Source organism: Babylonia areolata, chromosome 4 (assembly GCF_041734735.1).
Source record: "Babylonia areolata isolate BAREFJ2019XMU chromosome 4, ASM4173473v1, whole genome shotgun sequence".
NCBI lineage: Eukaryota > Metazoa > Mollusca > Gastropoda > Neogastropoda > Buccinidae > Babylonia > Babylonia areolata.
This window is the reverse complement of record NC_134879.1, coordinates 3,841,859-3,858,007: the sequence shown is the minus strand read 5'-3', so window position 1 is coordinate 3,858,007 and position 16,149 is coordinate 3,841,859. Positions and strand designations below refer to the sequence as shown.

The 16,149-nt window shown below is 37.8% G+C and overlaps 1 protein-coding gene across 1 annotated transcript in view; it reads left to right on the top strand.

Annotated features, from left to right (window-relative positions):
• The window catches only part of LOC143280786 (heterogeneous nuclear ribonucleoprotein L-like), a 23,858-nt gene extending 7,709 nt beyond the window's left edge, over window positions 1–16,149 (top strand). The window contains exons 5-17 of the mRNA XM_076585466.1: window positions 24–99; window positions 991–1,076; window positions 1,556–1,652; window positions 2,307–2,370; window positions 8,263–8,340; window positions 9,425–9,564; window positions 11,106–11,261; window positions 11,603–11,724; window positions 13,020–13,150; window positions 13,799–13,872; window positions 14,309–14,366; window positions 14,904–14,993; window positions 15,691–16,149. Coding sequence (XP_076441581.1) covers window positions 24–99; window positions 991–1,076; window positions 1,556–1,652; window positions 2,307–2,370; window positions 8,263–8,340; window positions 9,425–9,564; window positions 11,106–11,261; window positions 11,603–11,724; window positions 13,020–13,150; window positions 13,799–13,872; window positions 14,309–14,366; window positions 14,904–14,993; window positions 15,691–15,746 — 1,228 coding nt within the window. The 3' untranslated portion in view covers window positions 15,747–16,149. The remainder of the gene's footprint in view (window positions 1–23; window positions 100–990; window positions 1,077–1,555; window positions 1,653–2,306; window positions 2,371–8,262; window positions 8,341–9,424; window positions 9,565–11,105; window positions 11,262–11,602; window positions 11,725–13,019; window positions 13,151–13,798; window positions 13,873–14,308; window positions 14,367–14,903; window positions 14,994–15,690) is intronic.

The window sequence follows — 16,149 nt, the reverse complement described above, 5'->3', positions numbered from 1 at the left end:
ATTTTTGAAGGTTACTTTTACAGGGATCCGGAAGACAGCCGACCTTCCAACAATGTTCTGCTTTTTACCATCCTCAACCCTCAGTATCCTATCACTGTGGTGAGTGGCTGGGTTTTTTCTTACTGTGCAGGGTTGATAAGTTAACCATATTTAGTGAAGATTAAAAGTCTGGTCGGTAGCCTCTGGCATGATAATTATGAAAGCCTGCATGAGTGTGTGGACAGTAGAGCCGTAAAAAAGTGATATTGGTTTTTGAGCTGAGTGAATGATACTATGATGGGTTTTAGATCTGAGTGATAATACTGTAGTTGGGTTTTTAAAGCTTTATGTCTTCACTGCAGTTGGTCCTTAAAAGCAATACTGTGATTGGTTTTAGATCTGAGTGATAATACTGCATTTGGTTTTTAAAGCTTTATGTCTTCTTTGCAGTTAGTTCTTAAAAGCAATACTGTGATTGGTTTTAGATATGAGTAATAATACTGCAGTTGGTTTTTAAAGCTTTATGTCTTCTTTGCAGTTAGTTCTTAAAAGCAATACTGTGATTGGTTTTAGATCTGACTGATAATACTGCAGTTGGTTTTTAAAGCTTTATGTCTTCTTTGCAGTTAGTTCTTAAAAGCAATACTGTGATTGGTTTTAGATATGAGTAATAATACTGCAGTTGGTTTTTAAAGCTTTATGTCTTCTTTGCAGTTAGTTCTTAAAGCAATACTGTGATAGGTTTTAGATCTGACTGATAATACTGCAGTTGGTTTTTAAAGCTTTATGTCTTCACTGCAGTTGGTTCTTAAAAGCAATACTGTGATTGGTTTTAGATCTGACTGATAATACTGCAGTTGGTTTTTAAAGCTTTATGTCTTCACTGCAGTTGGTTCTTAAAGGCAATACTGTGATTGGGTTTTAGATCTGTGTGATAATACTGCAGTTGGTTTTTAAAGCTTTATGTCTTCACTGCAGTTGGTTCTTAAAAGCTTTATGTCTTTTTTACAGGATGTGATGCACACCATCTGCAGTCCTTACGGACAGGTGTTGCGCATTGTTATCTTCAAGAAAAATGGAGTGCAAACTATGGTTGAGTATCCTTTTTACTAAGTGCAGCTGCTGGCTTTGGCCTGCCACTGTAGATATATAAATGCGTTGTTGTCAGATTTCAATGTAGGTCATTATAAAATAACTTGTAAGAGTTTTTTTGTTGTTGTATTTTTGTTTTGTTTTGTGTGTGTGTTGTGAGTATACACTCACATTCAGGCACATACACTGGCAGACTCTCTCTCTCTCTCTCTCTCTCTCTCACATGTTCACATACACACGTGCATGCACACACACACACACACACTTCTGTAACCTGTTTTGTCATGTCTTATTTTGAGATTTCCTTATTCTGTACCAGGGTGGATGTGTTCATTATGTGTTCAAATTATTTATCTACAGTTTTAATTCTTTGGGCAAATTATTCCTGTTATTCATAGCTTGTTGTGGTTCTTTTGTTGTGTGGGATTTTTCATAATAGGGGGATGCTGTTGTGAGTGTCTTTGCTTGCCTTAACTTTCCAAAGGTTTGACAATATAGAGTCAGCTAAGCGGGCCAAACAGTCTTTGAATGGTGCTGATATCTACTCTGGATGCTGCACCCTGAAGATCGAATATGCAAAGGTATTTGATGAATATTTGTTTTGTTTTTATGTATTTATCTAATTTCAAATAGAACAAGCATTAAAACACACAAAAATGCATAGGTACTAAACGATAGTTGTGCAGAAGACAAATCAATCCTCATTATTACATGATTGCCATTCATTCGTTGGAAGTAAGAGATGATGTGGGGAAGAAAGCAGACACATTAGAATTCGGTTTTTTATGCGTGACAAGCAGAACTTGATAGAAAATGTGACAGTTGAATAGAAAGTATTAATATCATCATTCTTGTCAGGGTTTTTTTCATGCTTGACTGCACTGTCTCATTTGTCATTCAGCTGTTGAGTTTATCAGATACTGTTGGAAATAATGCTGATACGGTATATTGAGATGGATGGGGGTGAGCGTGTTTCTCAGCTTTGCATTTCAGGCTTTCCTTTCCCTGAGTGATGACATTGTATTTCATCACATAAAACTTGAAAGAATGTTCACAGAGATTGATTTGTAAGATAATCACTTTCTTTAAGAGATGTGGATTTACGTTTTAAGAGCTAGATAATTGTGGATCATTTACCTTGATTTTGGCCAAGTTTATAAAACATTAAAAGCTGGAGTCATTCTCTTTTTTTTAAATTTCATTTGTTTATTTAACTTTTTTTTATTTCTGTTCAGCCAAATCGTCTGAATGTGGTGAAAAATGATGCTGAAAGCTGGGACTACACCAACCCCAGTCTTGGTGAGAGGCGTTTATCAATTCCTTTAGTTTTGTCTTTGGTTTGCTAATTCCAGTCATACAAAAGTTTGTTTTCCTCACTATTTGAAAGTAAATGGCGTTGTTAAGAAACAAATTGTTTAGAAACGAGGCTTGTGCAGATGTTATTTAAAATTTGTGGAATTGTGTGGAGTAGTTGAATATTTTTAAAGAAAAGTGAAGAAAATTATATTTAATAAATTTGGATTGGTTTCATACTGTTGGTAGACTTGACAGGGTATTATCCTTTTACTGTCACTGCAGAAGAAAAATGCGGCCATATGCGTGCTGTCACCTTGTAGTCTTTTGACCAGCACCAAAGAAATTTGACAGCTAGCAGATTTTGGAAATAACCGTCCTGCTATCTGCTGTGATTTGATTCATGTTTTTGCATTTCTGTCATTGTGTCAGTCATAAATATGTTCAATACATTACATGTTTAAGAAGGGAAAAAATGCACACATGCACACAAATGCAAGCATGTATCCACACCTGCATGCATGTGCATGTGTGTACACAGAACACAAGTTGTTGAGGCTTTGAATAGTATGGTTAGAAAAGCATTTGCAAATTATCAGTGTTGGAAAAGGATCTAGAGTCTATTTAAAAAGTATTTTGTTTGAAATGAATACTACTACTAGTAAAAAAGATTTTTTTCATTTACTTTGCTTTTTTTTCTGTTTGACAATATTCAGAGGTTTTTTTTGTTTAATATTTAATTTAATATATACTTTTTAATTGAGAAGGTTGATCAGTATTAGTATGCTTGGGAAAAGCGTTGAGAATGCAGAGTTATACTTTGCAGTTGAATTACAGAAAAGGACTGAAGCAAAAGAACCTGACTGCCTTTTTCCCCCACTTGACATGTTTTTGTAATCTGTAAGCAAACATTGATTTTTTTTTCCCCATCAATACCTTCAGTTTTAGCAAAATATTGACCCACCAGGTCTAAAGGGGAAACGGGGTGCACACTAGGTAATCTGAGCCAGCATATTCCATTTCACTCAGCAGTTGCACTGCACAGAATTGATTTATCAATACCAACAGTTGGCCGCTTTTGTCAGCTGTTTTACTTCTGTCCTATTTTAGGCAGCACCACTCTCCCACTTTCTACTTGGTCTGTTCATTCTGCATGCAGTATTCACCACACATTAACATGTATACAGGAGGTACACTTGTTTTCACTGTTGTGTGCATGTTGAACACTGCTGTGTGTGTGTCTGAAATGTTTGCATTTTCGGTCAGTATAAGACTTCACTTGAATCACAGTTATTTCATTCTTGTTTTCAGAATATTCTAATCGACATTGAATTATGATCTGTTAGCATTTTCATTTGTTAAATAATGGGAAATTGTATAAGATGTTAATGAGCGATAAAATCATTCATCCTTTCAGAATGAAGACACTAAGGTTTTCATGGGAAAACGTGATTGTTTTCTACCTTATAACATGGAACATACTACTGCACACTCGTTTCTTTTTGAGGAACTGAAACCTCATATAGATCCTCTTTTGAGCTGAAGATCCTGCATGGAAATTTTGAAGTACACATGACAGCTATGTGCATGCTTTTCATTGTAAATGCATCAGAAGTCTAATGTCTTCCATTATTTAAGGTTTACCTGTGGATGTGAGACGATATCTTGTCCACTAAGTGTTCAGTGACATCGTTATTTACTGGGAGATTCTTTAAAAGTTCCTTTTGTATCCATTTTGTTGAAAACAGAATGGTGTTCAGTGTTGGCACAGCTGTAAGCGTTTTATGGCTTCACCCAAATGAACTGTTGATTTAGTTGTAGTTATTAATCTTCTGAACATTAGAAGAGTTGATCTGGATGCTCCTTGGGGAAAAAGGTGATTTTTTTTTTTTTTTATAAGTTGTTTCAGGCAAGTTCTTTTTTCTTTGACAAGTCTGAAATGAAGTTCAAGAAAGATTTGGAAAGTTGCAACTCTTTCGTTACTTTAACTATGATTGTGGGGTTCGAGTGGCAGTGATAACAGAAAATTCCCCTCTCTCACCAGAGTTAGATTGAAACCCATATATCTAAGACTGTATTTGAAGTCAAGTGTTTCCAAATGTTCATACTCTACAGATTTCAGTTCAGGCAGTTCTTTATCATATGAAGGTAATTCAGAGTAGTATAATTAACAGTAAGAACTAAACTCCCAATGACCAGTATCAGTGAAAATTTTGAAATTTAGGAATACTAAATCTGACTTCTTTATTTTCTTTGCATGGATACTTTTGACTTTTCATAGTGCAGTAAACAGTGAAAACACAGAGCACAAACATTGAAAGACAAAAAAAATCGCTTGGCAGAGACACGGTAGTTGTAATCACTGGATCGTTGGGAAACACGGAGGATTTCAGGTCAACTGAACATCAAGCAGAAGTTCACATCCTTACCACAAATGACAAATCTCAAGTGAAAATACCCGCCTCATCTTCACCATGGAAGTTTGAGATTGCACAGATAAACCTTCCACCACTATTGCAGACATGCCTGTCAGAATTCATGTCATCAATGCAATCCGCAAGTGGCAGGCACCTACAGCAAAGGATTTGGGGAATTCCATTGCACAAATGAAACAATTTGCAGACATGCGTTTCGCAGACATGCCTGTCAGAAGCATAACTCCCATGACATCAGCAGCACCAGCAGCCAGGAAGTTGGGGGGAAACACCACCAAACTTAACAACAACCTCAGACCAATGCAGACATGCCTCTTGCAGCAGACATGCCTGTCAGAAGCAGGGAGAGCAAAACTCGACACCCACTCTGCAGCCTTGTTGTGGCACAGAACAAGAGGAAGCAATAGACAAGCACCTACTCCTTCATCCAAACGCTGGTCCCTCACTTTTCGCCTTCCACCTTCTCTCCTTTTCTCTCTTAACACGAAGGATTGTGCTCGTGCAGACCGCCAGGCCCCCGGCGGCTGAAGCTTGGCAGAGGTTTGCACCTCCTACTTGACCACGTCAGAGAACACTTCAGAGAGAGAAACATTGTGAGCCAGTGCTTCCAACCCACTGCAACATTGTGAAGTGCCATTGTGTGTGAAGGGCAGTGTGCTTTGTCTGACTGACATTTTCTGCTGCAAAGTGCGTGGATTGATCAATATGGGCTGGGCTGTCACTTTGAGGCATCTGTGCTTTGTCTTCAATATGGGTAAAGTGTGCCTTCGACATGTGTTTATTTACATGTATTGTTGTTGGTTTTTTTTGTATTTTTTCCCTTTCCTCTTTTATTTATTTATCTATTTTCTTTCATGATGATGAGAACAACAGTGTATGAAAAAAACCCCGTTCATTCTTAACCTATGCACCTTAGCATGCATGTTCTAGGGGCTTCTATGTGTACACAAACACTTACATGAAACAAGCTTTGTGATGGAGTATTATCAATCAAAATAAAACTTTGAAACATCTTGGACAACCGTGTAAGTTGTTGGCAAGGGTTTTTTTGTTTTGTTTTTTTCTTTTCCATTTCAGCACATATCCAAATGTTGAGTGATACCTTTCAGGTTTCTCATCCAATAGACAAGATAATTTTGTGCTGATGAAGAGTAAAACATTCTTGACTTTCATTGTATTTCTGTATTGATGTGAAAGGGTCAGAGTTTACCCAGCTGTAGTTTGAGAAAGTTGACCTTTCCCTCTCCCCCCCCCCCACCCTCTACCCCCCTTCTTTCTCTCTCTCCAAACGTCTCACCCTCTCTGTCCCTATAACTTTTCCCCTCCCACCCTCTGTCCCTTCGTTCCGCCCCCCTCATCTCTTCATACTGATGTATCTGTTTCTTTGACTTGAGTTTGATTTCAAGAATGAGAAGGTGTTTTGGAAACTGCTGTTCAAGTGATTATCAAGTTTGATCATTTCCATTGGCTTGCCTTAATTGTGCTCTGAATTGACACTGTGGGATGTTTTAAAAACTTGATATGTTTGCCATTTGAGAATATTTCTACAGCTGTTTTACACACTTCGATACAGAACACGTACTAGTAAAGTTCACTTGTGTATCAGCTGTGCACTTTTGTGTATTTTGCTTGTTGCATTCTTTCTATTTACTGTTATTGAAGAGGGAATGTTGCTTGTTGTTCCTGTTTCTCAAATGTGTTGTTAGGCAGCACCATAACTGTTTTAGATACTTCTGCTTCAGATGCAGGGATGTGAGAGCTACGTGGAAACGTGTAGATACGCTTTTCCATTTCATGAAAAACAACAAACAAGCAAACCCCCCCCCCCTTGCCCCCCCACAAAAAACCATCAGTTTGGGATGACTGCTATAGAAATGCCCCAGAGGCCATTCCTGAGATCTGTGCAAATCTGGAGAGAAAAACGGGGGATGGGGAAGGGGGTGAAACTTCGGGATATCGCAGACAATGGCTGTTGCTTCAGCCGATGTATTTGACGACGAAACACTCTTTTCATCCGTCCTGATAATGAAAGGCACTTTTCTCTTCTGTGTTGATGGAACCAGCTCTCATGCCAAACCTTATGCATGACTACAAGTAGAATACGGCTGAGAGTCAATCCTGAGTCGTTTTGATGACATCTAGGCGCTTTGGTTTAAAAAACAACAAAAATTGCTGCGCTTTAAATCAAAAACAACAGCAACAAGCAAAACAAATGAGACCCAGACACGCGCGCAGGTATATGTGTGTACATGGACACCACATGCAGACACAGACGCACAAACACATGCACGTGCACACACACACACATACACTTACGCACGCACGCACTTGCACAAGCGCGTCCATGATCTGTCCCTGTCTAGCCACTAAGGCCATTTGTCACTTTGTGCAACAAAATCCGCAACATTTTCCTTTACTTTTTTGTGTGCAGAAATTGCATCAGCCGATGAGTTGGTGATACACTTGATGGCTGCAGTTAGCACATGTTATCTAGATCTGGGATATATATAGCCGGAGCACCAAAGATTCAACTCCATTATGAGCAGAAAACATGTTTTGTTTTATACCATATTTTGAGCTTAGATGGAAATATTGACCTCTGCAGAACATTTCCAGTACTGTTATTGGGATTTTCTTTAACTTTGTTTTTGTCAGCTTCAGGAGGGCTTAGCCCCCCAAACCCCTGGTGAGGTGTTGCCTTTCCATCACACTAGGGGTTTTCACAGTTCCTTTCACATCCCTGTAGATGAGAATTCATATATTTCAGAGCTGAGAGGATAAACTTTGTGAGTTGGGATGGATACATTATGGATACTGCTGTTTGTGGAGTTAGTGCAAAGAATTATTGTAACCTTTTAACCCCATGTAGGCCATTTTAAACTAAATTCAAAATGCTAATAAAAAAAGAAAAAAAAAAAAAAGAAGAGAAAAGTTTATATACATAATCAGATGTTCATGTAGAGCAGCAAAGAACATCGATGTATTTAATCAGATGCTTATTTTCAGCAGCAAAGAACAATTGTGTGAAGAAATATTACATTATTAGCTGATCACTTGGAGCATCGATTGCTTGTGACACTGTTCCCCAGCTGTCTTGGTATTTTTCTTTTCTCAGTTTCCTGACCGTCATTTTTCTATCTCCATATAACCTCCATATGGGGTGAAGTAATTTGATTGATTGATTGTTGCTGTCTCTTGGATGAAGTATGAAGATTTTACAAAAAAGATCGACCAAAATGTTGAGGAAATTCTCTTACACATACCTACCAGCTTCCCTGATTTTGGTTGGTTTTATGTGCGTGTGTCTTTGTGTACACAGCTCTCTTTTCTTTCTTTTTTTTTTTTAAACAGTTTGACTTCCTTTCCCCGGTTTTTCCCTTCCTTCAATGAGTCTTATGTCAGGTTTACTTGATGCATTTGGCTCCTGTGGTTTAATGTAACTCCGTGTTTTTCTAATTTGTAGGAAAAGACCCTCACCACCAGCATCGCGGACAGCCTCTGCTGCAGGAGCCACGCTTTGGAAACACTCCTGCACCCTACAGTATGTATTACGTGTCTGTTGACATTTGTGCAGTGCATAGCAGGGCTCGACATTAACAGTTGCCCGACTGCCTGGGGCAAGTAGATCATTGTGTCGGGCAAGTAATGTCCTTACTGAATGTGCTCAACCAGGCAAGTTATAGTTTTCAAAGACAAGCATGTTGTGTTTTCAGAAATATCCATCATGCTCCCGATGCATATCATCAGACTATCTTCGTCTAGCAGATGTTTTGAGTCTGACTTTGACAAGTGATTACCGGAAAAAAAGAGAGTGATCATGCAGCTCTAAAAAATGATTTGCCATTGGTTACTGTTTTCAGAGAACCAGTGATAATTTTTCTTACAGCATAGTTTGTCTTCCACCAACCACACATCATGAAACTAAAAATTACAACGCAACAGACTTAAATGTCGTTCGACTTTAAAAACAACAAATGAAAACGTGCCAGAGGCAGTGTTTTATCAAGTAGAAAAACTTGTTTTAGCTGTTCAACACAACAGACTGCTTTTTTCTCTGTGTGTGTGCACATAGGTAAGTCAGGTAAGTTTCTACAAGCAGGGCTAGTGCAAAATCTGTCCAGGCAAGCAAAATTTTCTAGTGACTTGCCCGACTGGGCAAGTGGGAAAAAAGTTAATGTCGACCCCTGCATAGACATGTGCAGATACGTGAGAGCATGCATGAATGCACACACATGCATCCACACAAAACTCATCTGCTGTATTGTGGGCATTGAACATGTGTGCATTACACAGGCATGGGTTTGCACACCCACATGATGTACTTACACAATTTGTTTGGTATTTTGATATGTTTCAGCTTTTTTTTTTTTTTTTTTCAGAAGATCTCTTTTTCATTCTTTTTTTTTTTCCATCATAGAGTTTCAGATGATAGAGTTTCAGATGATAGATTGTGGTCTTAGGCAACAAAAGAGAAAAAAAGATTGAACTATTGAATTAGGTTCTGGTTGCTTTTTCATGATACTTTCCTTTTTTTTTTTTTTTCACTTACAACATTGTTTTGTACCATTGATAATTGATTATGGTCTCAAAAATAAGCAAAAAGTTTCTAATACCCATGGCATCAGATGGACCTGCTGAGATGCGTGGTGGACCTCCTGGCTATGGGGGTGGCTACGGAGGTGGCTACTATGATGACTACGATGGCTACGGAGGTGGGCGTGGACCTTTTGGTGGTCCCCCTGATCGCTTTGGAGGGCCTAGGCAGGTCTGTATGCTGTGGTGAAATAAATACACTTGATAGGTGGCATAACGGTCAAATGTCATATTTGTGAGGTGATGCTACTATCAAGTGATAGTTACAAGGGAAATAACTCTGCTTGACATCAACTGGGGAAAAAGTGTTTAGTTTTTTTAATATTATTTTTATCTAGATCTGCATCTGAATGATGCATATATGAATGAAAATCACAGGTATAAGATGACAACTTCATGGCCTATGGTTCTGTATTAGAAAAGGTGGTGGTGGTATTTGTGTTAGCAGTTTATGAGTTTGTCTTTCAGAATGAGTGTTCAGCACTGGTTTAAATGGGTAGCCAGGAGGGATAAACTATTGGTGTTGTGTTTCATGCAGTACATTGCAACTTTAGTAATCACACTGGAAATAATATACATCCAAAGGCTTTTCAAACAGCACAGTCTCTCAGCCAGTCATGTCTGTCACACATGAACATGACAAAAATAGTACTAAAACGTTCAAAAGTTAAGCAGGTTTTAAGCTGAATAAAAATATCGAAGTACTAGAACACAGCAGCTTGACTTATCACACAGTGAAATAAAATATGCATTTTAAGAATCATTATGAAAACACTGTTTTAGAAGATAAGAAAAGACAACCATGAATTTATCATTAAAAAGTTTTATATGGCAGTTCCTGTACCAAAAACACTGCATTCTTGCATGCAGTAAAAGAGATGTGTTATAATTTATCAGGTACATTAAAACATTAATTCCAAAACAAAACAAAAATCGTACTCCAATTAAATCATTGGAAACTATTAAGATTGTATTAATTCCAAAACAAAGCAAAAAAACAAAACAAAAAAACTACTCCAATTAAATCATTGGAAATTATTAAAATTGTACTGAAAACGTTTTGGCAGTTTTGTCAATGCCCACTTTTATAAACTCTTTAACCAGTAACTGCAAGTAAAACATAAAAAGTAACAAACATTTTCATTTTTACGTGACAGATTTACTTCTTTTTTGACTCACTTGTGTAAACAAAGTGAGTCTATGTTTTAACCCGGTGTTCAGTTGTCTGTGTGTGTCTGTGGTAAACTTTAACAATGCCATTTTCTCTGCAAATACTTTGTCAGTTGACACCAAATTAGGCATAAGAATAGGAAAAATTCAGTTCTTTCCAGTCATCTTGTTTAAAACAATATTGCACCTCTGGGATGAGCACAAAAAAAAAAAAAAAATGAAGCCTAATTATATGCAAACTGCATTTTTTTTGTTCAAACAGGAACTTCTTTTGCTAAGCATGGAAGTTTTATTTATTTTGCAAACGTTTTGGTGCAGATAGTAAAGAAGGGAAATTACTCTGTAATTAATGCTAGGGGACTTAATTCGCTTTAAACTGATCTTTCTCATCTTAAACATTACATTTTGAAATTATACTCAATACATAAAAAGCTTGGATTTTTTAAAAAAGTGTATCACAAGTGAGTCTTGAAGGCCTTGCCTCTCTTGGTTTTTTTTTTTTTTTTTTTTTTTTTTGATAGATAAAAACAGGTGTGTGTGCAGGAGCGCTTTGGGCCCCCTGGTCGCTATGGGGAGCAGGCCATGGGCCCTCAGTCCAGTGGACAGGGCTGCGTGGTCATGGTGTACGGGCTCAACATGGAGAAGATGAACTGCGACAAGGTCTTCAACCTCTTCTGCCTGTATGGAAACGTCGTCAGGGTTAGTTCTCTGTGTTTGTTGCAAGTGTTGATTGAAACTGCTGAGTGTCAAGAGAGTGTGTGTGGTGTGATGAACATTTCCCACTCTCCGTAATCTCTTCCCTGATGTTCAGAAAAAAAGAATAGTATGATTCATTTATCAAATTAAGCTGTTCAGTTGGATACTTTTTTTTTTTCATTAATTTGCTTCATGAATCAACAGACAACCATGGATTCCATCATAAATAATTTTGTTAGCACATTTTACTTTCACCTGTATAAATTCACAGTGTAGTGCAGGATCGTGAAAGGGCAGAGAACCAGTGTTGATGTGGCCTTGTGTCTGCATCCTGTGTTGTCCAGGTCAAGTTCTTGAAGAGCAAAGAGGGGGCTGCTATGGTTCAGCTTGGCGATGGTATCTCTGTGGAGCGTGCTATCCAGAACCTGCACAACTGCTTCTTCTTCACCAGTGAACTGCGCCTCAGGTACGTGAGGGATAAATTACAGTCAGTTGCAAGGGCAGTGAAATGAACAAGAACACGCGCTTCAGCCAAGTGGAGGATACAGTCAGTCGTAAGAGCAATGAAACAAAGAACATTCACCTCAGCTAAATGGATGAATTCAGTTGAAAGAGCAGTACAGGCAAATAAAAACATGTATGTCTGACCAAAAGAAGTTATGGCATAATTGCATTATTCGTTTTGGCCATGAAGTATAATTATGGTATGGTTGTGTTGTTTTATTGGTAACTTTGTTTACAGGTAGTGGAATTGTGGGAAATTTAAAGGATTTTAGAATAATTAAGTAAGTAGAAAATGAATCAAGGTCATTGAGCAGATGATGAAAAAGAATACAATTGGGGTATTGAGACATTTGAAAACTACAAACTCTTTTCAAAAAAGTGTGTGTGTGGTCATAAGACATTCTTTGACTGTTGTCTGGGCAGTTGCTGCCCCCTGAGTTATATTGTTTCCCTTTATGGCAGTTTCATTGGCTGGATTTTCAGAGAGAAAGAGTATGTGAAGGGATAAAAATTTTGTCTGGACAAGAGTCAGAGTAAAATGAAAGAAATCATTATTACTGGGTATTGTTATTATTGTTAATATAATTTTTATCAGGTCTTGGAAAGTGCATAATGGTTGGGAAAAGTTGGGGAATTTTTAAAGAGAGAAAGCTGTAGGAATCCTGTAAAAATAATACAACCAGCGTATCTGGTATGTGAAACGATGTTGCTCTGGATTTGAGGACGAGTAAGTTTGTCTGTGTCACAAAATGCATTAAAAGAATCGAACAAGACACATTTGTTCACTTTTTGTGGGTTTTTTTTTTTTTTTTTTTTGCCGCACTGTTGACATTAATTGTTGCAATTTAGTTAAGAATCTAAGGAGGGTTGCTTTTCTTGTTGGTAGCCTTTTTTTTTTTTTTTTTTTTTAATAATGTTTTAGCTTTTCCAATGATTTATTGTTAAAATTAAATTTAAAACCTACTTCGGGAGGTTATTGGCCGTAGCTACTTTTGTTTTCTCCGCATAGGCGGGTAGTAGTTTGCACAGGACAGGAATCAGACCCCTGCTGGAGTCTGCACTAGTGGGTCACAGTAAGTATGTTACTTAAACATAATTTTAGAAAGAAAATTTCCTTTTAGAATGTACTGAGCTTTGTGTTTCTCTTTTTTGATTAGCCCCTTGTTTTTCTATTTTCTCGCCGTTCCAATGATGAATCAGTGTTCAAATGATACTCAGAATCTAAGGCGGCACGTTGTGATTTTTCTCATTGGGCAGCCATTCCAAACAAGCCTTCCTGCAGGATGTGCCCAACCCCCATGAGTTGCCTGATGGTACACCCTCCTTCAAGGACTTCATGGGCAACCGCAACAACCGCTTCACCAACCCAGAGGCTGCTTCCAAGAACCGTATCCTGTCCTCCAGTTTATATGCTTTGTTGTTCCTTTGTTCTGATACGATTGTTATTTCTGTAAACAGGGCTACACACGCTTTTAGTGGGGGGGGGGTGGGTGGGGGGGGAGGATGGGATGGGTTTTGTGTTGCAACTCCCCCCCCCCCCCCCTCTCCTTGCTGCCTCTTATACAGTGTATTTATGAGCATTAATGCTGATACTACCTATTACAGAGCTTGTGGTGTGGTTGTGTGAAATTTGATGCAGGAACATTTGTGTTTATCCATATTTTACCTGTAAAAACTTAATGTTTTAAACAAATTATTTCCTTTGGATTTTGATGGTTTTTATTTTTATAATAAATGTATTTGACAAATTATGTTGTACTTGCAGCAGAGGTGACCCCCCCCCCACTCCCCCCTAAAAAAAGAGAAAAAAGTTATGGTTTTGAATTGTACAGGAGAGATATTGGTATTATTTTTTTCAAAATAAAACAAAAAAGGGTGAAAGAATTAAGGGATGTGGAGAAAGGTAGTGCTTTTGAATACATACACAAACACCACTTTTCAACATGTGAACCTATGAGTTACAAGGCAAACATCCTTGCCAGTTGAAGGTAGTTTAGAAGAGATAAAAAGTTCTCATTTCCTTAACGGCATATCAGGCATCCAGAGTCCTGCCAAAGTCCTTCACTTCTTCAACGCTCCACCAGGCATCACTGAAGATGATCTGAGGGAGGTAAGTCATCACCTTTCTGTGAACAGTTTGCAAGAAGCATGGTTGTGATGAGGTTTTGCTGGAAACCTGCTTGTGATAAGATATTCTCTTTCTCTTTCCTCTAGAAAAATTCTTCATTTACACTCTCAAGAGATAGAAAAATGCTTGCTGGAAACGGAAACTCCCTGCAGCTTATTCTTTTTACCTTTAATTTTTAATTTTTTTTTTTAATCCTATGAGCAGCATGCCTTTAGGAAAACATTTTGGCAGATTAAATCAAAGTTGTCACAGAACACTGTTGTTGAGCATGTGAGTGTTCAGTTTCTGTCATTCTGTTTTTTGTAAACACACATGCACTCATGCACTGACTGAAATGTAAGTAGACGAAAGAAAGTAAAATTTAAAGTATGAGAACTGCATTTTAGGGCAAAAATAATACTGGCTAAACATGTTTCAGATCTTCCAGTTAACCTGCGGAAAGTCTCCTCTGAGGACAAAGCAGTTCCCGTCCAAAAGTGAGTTTTGTACAATCACATGTTTCTCTGTTTGTATTTTATTTTTAAGAAATACAGTTTATGGCTTGTGAAATAAACTGACAGCAGAATACAATCATGTGGTCAGGCTGAAGTATTGTTTCTTTCTCAGTTTCTGTTCACTCCCTTCAGTGTATTTTGCCGGATGTTGATAACTTACTCACTTGAGATTTGGGGAAGTTTGAAAGCTGTATGCAATTATGCATGATTCGAAAGCGAAGGATTGGAGGGAGAAGGTGGGCAGGACTTTGTTGATACATTTTTAGTTGTTTGTTCGTTTGTATGTTTGCATGTGTGTGTGTGTGTGTGTTGTCCACTGTCTGCTCTTTAAAATTTCAAACTGAGGTGGTTACACCATGGCGGGATGTAGTGAATGAAGTCGTTTTTTTCGTTCCCCCCTGAGCCCTCACCCTACTTTCGTTTAGAAACACGGGAGTAATGGTGCATGAAGAAGCAGCTAAGAAAGTCTAGTCTTTCCCAGTGATGTCTTCAATGACTGAGTGTTTCTTGATGTTGCAGCTGAGAGGAGCTCAACTGGACTGGTTGAGTTTGAGAACAAGAGCGACGCCATTGAGGCTTTGGTTCTCACCAACCACCACCCCATCCCCAGTAAGTTGATCCCACCCTGGATATATATTTTGTGGCTGTTGCACTTTTTGGGAGGGAGGGGCTGAGGGTTTGCTTTTTTTTTTTTTTTTTGGCTGTTTGCCTTGTTACTATTTTTAAAAATTTTTTTATCCCCATTGTCAGTATTTAGATTATTTGTTTTTTTCCTGTTTTGATACATTTTACTCTAATCATTTCTACTGAGCTGAGGTTTCTCAAACATGACAATGGCACGAGTTTCTGATTGTCATTTTAAAAAGATTAGCATGAGAGTTTTTGATTGTCGTTTTTAAAAGATTAGCATGTTCTCAGAGGTACACTTGATTGTCATTTTTAAAAGATTAGCATGTTCTCAGAGGTACACTTGATTGTCATTTTTAAAAGATTAGCATGTTCTCAGAGGTACACTTGATTGTCGTTTTTAAAAGATTAGCATGTTCTCAGAGGTACACTTGATTGTCATTTTAAAAAGATTAGCATGTTCTCAGAGGTACACTTGATTGTCATTTTTAAAAGATTAGCATGTTCTCAGAGGTACACTTGATTGTCATTTTTAAAAGATTAGCCTGTTCTCAGAGGTACAAAGTGCTAATGCTGTAGAGTGTAGCCAGAAGAGAGAAAATGCACAGCAGCTTGTTACACTACTGAAATGGACAACACATTATAATTTTGATTGAAGGTGTTCATCAATCTGTTGCAGGTGCGAAGACACCATTTGTCTTCAAGCTGTGCTTCTCCGCCTCACCCGTGGTGTGAACCCAAAAGGAAAAAAAAAAAATCAGTTCTTCTGATTGATCATGTGCTGCTTTTTTAACTTTTCCTTTTTATAGGTAGGTGAGATCTGACCACTTATTTTATCAGTGCACCATGGATTCAATTCATGAACATCATTTAGCGCAGTTGATGTTGTCAGTGCTTGTAATCATGTCCTGTTTTCTGATTGTCATGTCTTCTTCAGAACATGCATGTTTCTGCTTTAGTGTTTCAGTAAATTGGAGGAAATTGATGACATTGTGAATTGGTTTTTTTTGTTTTTTTTTTTCTTCTCATCTTCTGATTCTGGAGACATTTGGAGAAATGAAACATTTCACTGAACTTGGGTAACTTTAAACTTTTTGTCACCATTGCCAAGATTTGAAATAAAGAATTGGTTTCAATA